The 7,080-nt window shown below is 55.2% G+C and overlaps 1 protein-coding gene across 11 annotated transcripts in view; it reads right to left on the bottom strand.

Moving 5' to 3' along the window:
* Nucleotides 1-672: 672 nt before the first annotated feature.
* PPFIBP2 (PPFIA binding protein 2) overlaps nt 673-7,080 on the bottom strand; it is a 134,717-nt gene continuing 128,309 nt past the window's right edge. For 6 of the 11 annotated variants that reach the window (XM_045557421.1, XM_045557416.1, XM_045557420.1 and 3 more), the window contains 5 exons: nt 6,782-6,907; nt 5,918-6,106; nt 4,585-4,761; nt 2,324-2,389; nt 674-1,157 (listed from right to left, as the gene is read on the bottom strand). In XM_045557421.1, coding sequence (XP_045413377.1) covers nt 1,086-1,157; nt 2,324-2,389; nt 4,585-4,761; nt 5,918-6,106; nt 6,782-6,907 — 630 coding nt within the window. In that variant the 3' untranslated portion in view covers nt 674-1,085. The other 5 variants (XM_045557425.1, XM_045557414.1, XM_045557419.1 and 2 more) reach the window with 3 other exon arrangements.

Below are 7,080 nucleotides of genomic sequence, written 5' to 3'. Positions count from 1 at the left end.
ACCTCATCAGCATCAGATTTCTCCTTCCCTAGACTCTGGCCCCATTCTCTAGCCCAAAGACTAGTCTAGCAAAGACTAAAGAGTGGGCTCAGGATGGGAAGGGCTTTGGGTGCTCACCTGTGGTAATTCTGTGACCGAGGAGTTCTGAGCTGAAGGATGACAGGATAAAACAGTGCTTAGGGGCAGAGAGTATCTGGAGAGGACCAGCTGGAGTCCAGCTGCAGTGCTCAGGCGACAGATGAGGCCTGAACTGCAGCAGTCCCAGTGGAGAGGAGGGGGCTGGATGGGCTGGATGGGCAGGGCGCTGCGTCACTGGGGTGGGGGACAGAAAACAAGCTTGTTTGGGAAGATGGTGAGTTTCCGTGGAAACTTGTTGAGTTTGAGGTGCTCAAGAGCCTTCCGCTGGGGGGAGCTGTTTAATCAGACATTACAGCTGAGGCTGATGCAGGAAAGGCCTCAGAGACTGCTGCGTGTGTGTCTTGGACGCCTCTGCTCAGACACCCACTGCACACGAGGGTGATGGAGGCCAGCAGTCGGGAGGAGTCCCCTTGCTCTCCCCCTGCTCGCACCCTAAATGCCCGCCCCCCCCGACCGGATTCCTGTGAATGGAAAGACATGCAAAGCAGCCCTGAGGGACCTCCCCATTGTCATTTCACCCACCTCAGTCACTACAGAACACTCACTTTTTTTCCAGAATCTTTTTTTCCAGCAGAAGTTTTATGAACTGACAGCTCTTCCTGTTTGGTACAAGAGCCTCCAGGCTGTCCCCAGGAACGCATGAGCCATTGAGTCTGTGCTCACATCTCATTGCCCTTCCCACAAAAGTGGTTGTCAGTCCACGTATAAAAGTACAAAAGGTATAAAAGCTGCAGCAAAGACCACAGCACGGTTGCAAACACATAGGGACAGTAGAGCCACCTCCTGGACATCTGTCCCACAGCTCTGCTGTGCTCCTGCCAGCACCCTGTGCAAGACACCCTGCCAGCCCCAACGGGCTCTGCAGGGGGCTGTGTGCCAGCTTCCCACTGAAGCCAAGGCTCGGGGCCCCCACACGTGCCTCTCTGGGCTCTCAGCCACGAAGAAACTCATCTCCAGCCATCAGCGTTGGGCGCAGCCACGCGAGAGTCATTCAGCAGCTGGTCCTGGCTCAGCATGGTCTGAAAGGACACAGCCGAAGGGGCATTTTAACAGGGTTGCAGCAGCTACGTGGGAAGCAGAGGGGCACTGAGTGTAGTGTGGTTTACGGCTGATGCCAGTGCCCTGTGAGTTAATGGTGTCTCAGGGACCCTCAGTACTGGGTCAGAATAAACACTATTAAGATAAAAATAAATTGCTTGTCTTGGAGGTAAAGTTGCTATGTCAAGGCCACCAAAAGTCTAGTAGAGATTATAAGGGCAAGGTTGGACAGATCCCTTTCAGGGTTTGAGCCAAGAAATAAAGAAGTTGAACAAAACTGATCCTGCTTGGATTCAGGTAGACTCTCCTGTCTTTTCCTTAGACACAGGGAGACTCTCCCATCCTTGTCCTGTCTTCTAATTGTGCCTCAATAGATCAGCAAGTGAAGTGACGGGGCCTCAATGTGGACAGATACTACAGCCCACGGGCTCAATGATGTGGGAGTTATGGGCCTAAAAACCAAATCTGTGCTCTGTGGCTAGCCTTTTGCTGCCAGCTCTCGTCTGCCTAAAAGCCTGGCAAGGAGGATATGATTAGCCCTGTTTACAGATAACGCAGCCAAGGCTCAGAGAGAGAATGACACACCCAAGGTCCCAGGGCTGGCAAAGGCAGAGCAGGGACTCGAGCCTCCTCCTCTTTCCCGAGACCGAGCTGCCTCCCCACGGTACGGTCTGTCTCTCGGGCGTGCCAGGATGTGCTCGCATGCCTGTGGTATCCACCACGTCAGAGGCATGATGGGAAATGCATGTGTCTCTTGGGCAGAGAGAGGGCAGAACTGTGTCCATTAGGCCAGAGATGTGGCCTGGGCTTCGGGCTGACCAGACGGGTGACCTGGAGCTGCTGAGCACCTTGGTCTCCTTACCAGCTCTGAGACTGGGGAGAGGACCTGAGACCCAGCATGACTTAGCTGACTCCAGCTAAAGGCCCCTGAGCCTTCCTGATGCCCTGAGGGTCTCAAGGCCCCACAACAGGCCAATGGAGAAGGCCCCTGGGATGCTTTCTGCCTCAGGGCTGGCTCAGGCTCGGGCTCTGACCCCAGCACCCAGCACCATTCTTTGCTCTCCCTCAGGCCTCGTGCCCCACCACACCAAACTCACCCGGCCTCTCCAGCACCAGCCCTACTATGGGGAGAGGGTCAGAGTCCTACCGTAAGGCGGTGGATGTCTTGGGAGAGGAGCCCTATCTGCGTCACGGTGCCTTCTGAAGGTGCCATCTGTAAAACGGGCAGCAGCCTGGTCAGCACACACGGTGCAGCTTGTGACTTGCAGAGATGGCATGCAAGTCCTGTCCTGCCTGGGCCTGGCTTCTCCAGGGCACACTGGTGAGATGGGCCAGGCCCTGAGGAGTGACAGGTGGGTGGAGCACATGCTGCTTCTGTTCCTGGGGAAAGGCGTCACTGTCCCACACCACATGCACATCTCTCCTGGGGCCCCACCCGGCACCAGCACCAGCACTCAGGGTGCACAGAGCCAGGGCCTGTCAGAAGTAGCCGTTCTGCACGTATTCAGTGTTCTAGCTATTTCCAGAAGCAGAGAGCAGCAGGAACGATGGCCTTCAGGATGCCGAACAGACTGACAATTTCCAGGAAGCAACAGGAGCCCAGACACGAATGCTCTGGTACAGGTGGGTGTCCTCAGGAAGCTGCTGATGGAGCTTCCTCACTGCCTGGGGGCCTGCCTCCCCCTCCCCAGGTAATGCCGGCCTGCTGCTTCTTCCCTAAAACTGTTTAGACAGACACAGCAGATTTGGAAATGTCCTCTGTAAATTTGGAGGGCATCAAGTGTAACCCCTTGTTTTGCAAGTGGGAAAATGGAGGCCCACAAAGGGAATGGGACTTGCTTGAGGCTGCACAGAGAATTAGTGGCAAAACAATTCCATGCAGGGTTTGGAAACAGGTGCATGCAGAGATTCTCTCACCAGGACGTGATAAGAAGGGACAAAGCCTGCCCTGACTGGCTCTCTACAGCTGCACTGGCCAGGCATTGGCCTGCATGATCACCTGTCAGCCAGTGGCCCTGGTGCTGGGATCAAACACCAGCATTGCCAGCTGCAAGCTGTGCCCACGTCTCTCACCTCAGAGGAGGTGGTGGCCTGAGGCAGCCAGTAGTTTAAGAAGCAAATCTTACACCGCCTCCATCTGGGACAGAATCAGAGTGCCACGCCGGGGATGTCGGGCCCTGCCCTGGCCATCAGATAGTTATGACACGGCTGTTATTCTTCTGTAGATGAGGCCCAGGGGACCCGGTGGAGCCAAAAGCTGCCCTGGGGTGAACTGGAATCTTATGAGCTGGAGCCCAGACTGGCAAGGCACGTCTCTCCCTCGGTCCCTGGCCAGACAGGGCCCATCTGGAGGACCCATTATCAGCGAGTCAGCCTCTAAATCAAGAGGACGGATCTGTTCCAGCTCTGCCAGCACAGACAGACCAACCCCCACCACAGTCACGAGCTCAGCTAAGCCAGTGACGGAGAAGCTGATAAACACATGAAAGAGCAGAGTCTTTCCAGCAAGGCTGCCCTTCTCGGCTCCCCACCTCCCCCTGCACCAGGTGGCTCATGCCGCTGAAACGGAAGCCAACTGTGGGGTCCGCACGACAGATGTGACCTACAGTCAGGATGTGTGTGACAGAGAGGTGGAGCCTGCAGCAGCGAGGCCACAGGCCTCCTCTGAAGGATATGGGGGGCGGGGTCCCTCCTTGTTCCGTCCCCCAAGTGAATCCTGAGTGTGCACCTGTCCGAGGCCACCTCAGTGCCATTGGCTCTTAAGCTATGCAATGAGTAGGACTGGTTCTCTAGCTATGTCCAGCTCTCTTCCACCAACCAGATTACATATATGTTGCACTGTTGGCTTTGTACATAAATATTGTTTTTATTACCAGAAAGAAGTAGCCATCTCTGTAGTAAGGCATGACACAATTCCATTGTCACTGTGACACAAGTCCCAGCTGCCTGTCCCCACTGATCTCAGCTAAGACTGTGGCCCACAGGCCTAAGGCACTTGAGCTTTTCCCTCAGCTGAAGCACGGAGATGTCTGGGAGCTGAGCCTCTTGGCAGTGACCAGGGTCTCTGGACCTGTGTCCAACTTCATGTGTTTCCACTGGTGCTGAAGATGGACATCAAGAATAACTAAAAATGTAAAAGTGTCTTTAATTGTCTTTCCTCCTGAGCCCACCTTTGGCAGTAGTCCCCAAAGCCTGGCCCCTTGGCAGAGGTGTAGCTCCATTTCCTGGCCACCTTCAGGGTTTGAAGAGAGACTAGCCCAGGGGTCCACAATTGCTGGAATGTTCTCTGTGAGACATGCACACGTGCAGGGGGTGAGGTACAGTTATACGGTGACACACACTGTTACTGTGAGTGCTTGGCGTGCACAGAGAGAGCAGGTGACAAGGCCATCAGCTAATCTGTCCCACCTGGTCCAGCCCATCCAGTTCAGGGGCATCAAGGGGGCTGAGGCCCCGGTAACCACTGTAGACCTTGTGACTGTCGCTGATACCGTCACTGGGCTCCATTGGGCAAATGTAGTCCGTCGATTCATCAAATTTCTTTTTTCTTATGTTTCCAAAATGTGAAAATCCTAGTTTCCTTGGCTAAAACATAGCAAATGCAAGATTGTGAGAAGATTATCAAGCCAGTGTGCAGATACGACCAACAATATATTTCAGAGCAGGCTCACGAGGAAAGGAATAAGGCAAACCGCTTCTAGAAAAACTCTCTGAACAAAACAGAGCTCCTGTAAGCAATTCTATGTGGGAGAAGAGGCCAACAGATAAGTAATCTTGACCAAGAGAGCTGCCCCTCCAAGACTCTGTGCCTGAAACTCACACCTGGCCCTGCCCCGCCAGTGGCTTTCTTGCTTCCACAGATGGACTGGGAGCTCCTGCAGGACGCTGCAGTCTGCACTGGAGAACTCGCCACGCCACGGCTGCGGCACCACGTGGAGAGCACCCCCTCGGCACCCAGTGCCCTCCGAAGGCACACTGGACAAACTGCGCCCAGCACTGTCTCTGCTCGACTCCCCAAGACACACTTCCCATCCTGCTCCCTTGGGGAAAGGGGTCTGCTCGTGAGTTCTAGCTAGGCCTGAGGCACCGACATGCTGCTAGGGCCAGGGCCAGCCAGCCTCCAGAGATCGCCTGTGGACCTGCGGTCTGGCATGGATGTGGTCTGAGGAAGTGTGGCTCGGGCAGGTCTAACGGGCTTTGTGGGATTCAGGGAGCCCCAGTGAGCAGTGCTGGTGCTTGGATGACCTCGGGACCTCTGGACAGCTGTGTGCTGGCCACCTCACAGAACAAGACAAATGGGACCTGCTGCCAACAGGAGCACTTTCTGTGTTGTCAGGGCAGCTTTAGCCAAGACCCCCGTGGTGCTGTGTGGCATGCACACGGGCCTGAGTGAAGGGGGCCCAGCTCGGAGCTCCTCTGCCCTGCAGGCTGAGTCACAGCAGCGTTGGTGCAGAGGAGCTCCCAGCCGCCTACGAGTAGGTGCTTCCTGAGCCTACTGTGTAAAGAATACACACTTCTGTTCCTACCCCTTCTGTGCAGAGAAGCCTGCACTCCCTTCCTTGGACTCCAGATGGGCAGGGACTGGCCTGGCAAAGACTCGCAGGCAACGGGACCGCAGTAGAAGCTGAAGAGCCTCTGTGCCCAGGCTGCCCATGCTGCTCTGGCTGCAGGCGTCGAGACAGCTCTCGCAAAACAAAGGGCCCCACGGCCCACCCAGGAAGGGTCTGGTCTGGCAACTCACCCGCACTTTGGCCGTGGTGGTCAGTGGTGTGTAAGCTGGCGAGGCCATTTTATCTCGCTTTTCCTGTTCTGCCTCAGGACCAATCAGGGCATTGAATTTGGTGGTCAGGTGGCGCCTGAGGAGTGTCTTTTGTGGTGGGATATTGAGAAGCATAGCCAGGGTGTCCCCAGTGAAGCGCGGCTCCAGGATCTAAAAAAATCCACAGACAAACCTAGCCAGGAGAGACCACAAACGGCTCCAGGTGGGGGATACTGAAAAATCGGCCACTGGGCTTGGGGGAGCCCCAGGGCAGGGGCTGAAACTCACCCACTTGCCCCATGTCCCACTCTGAGCAGACACTGGTGCATCTGTCCACTGAGCACCTCGTCTGCACAGACCAGCAGAGACCGGGACCCCCTTGATAAGGCTGCCTCTCAGAGTCCCCTCTGGACAACATCCAAGCCACCACCCCCTCCTCATTTCCCCTCTGGCTTTGCCACTTGACTGATCTGAGTAGTGACAAAGATCATAGTAAGCAGGAAGTCATTTTCTGATGGCCTCCCCCTCACTTCCCCAGCCCCCGTGTTGCTATAGGAACAGGTGGCGCTGCCTTGGTAAGAGCCGGTCCTCATGCAATCCCGTTGACCTGGAATCCTCTGGGTCTGTTGCTAAGAAGTCCTTCCAGAAGCCCCCTTGTTTCCATGAGGTTATATTAATTCTCAACCACAAATCACCAAAATACTTTCTTTGAGACTTCAAATTATGCAGGGGTTTCAGGTGAAGTACCTATTTTTTCACTAGAATTTACGTCTGGCCCTTTAGAAACAGTTCCTGAATACCCCAGTTTGTACCCAGGCAGGTGGGCTAGGCCGAAGAGCCACTCACAATGAGACCTCCGTGGACTCCACTCCCTCGGAGGTTGGGAGCATACTCCGCCAGGTCTACGGACCGCAACCACTCCATCACCCTGTGGTTGGACCACTGCACAACTTCTGAAGGAGAAAGGTTACTCTGTGGGACAGAAGAGAAGAAAGAAGTTAGGCTTACTAGGTCCCACCACGGTCCTCTGTAGAGTTAGCCCCTGTGGGTCTGGCATCTGGGGAAGGCTTGAGAAGACCCTGAAGCTTAGTGACCCAGGCCAGCCAGAACACCTGCCTGAGAGCCTTCCCAGGTTCCAAGAAATG

The sequence above is a fragment of the Lemur catta genome, chromosome 7 (assembly GCF_020740605.2).
Source record: "Lemur catta isolate mLemCat1 chromosome 7, mLemCat1.pri, whole genome shotgun sequence".
Taxonomy (NCBI): domain Eukaryota; kingdom Metazoa; phylum Chordata; class Mammalia; order Primates; family Lemuridae; genus Lemur; species Lemur catta.
Note: the sequence above shows the minus strand (reverse complement) of the source record. Positions and strands in the feature narration are given on the sequence as shown.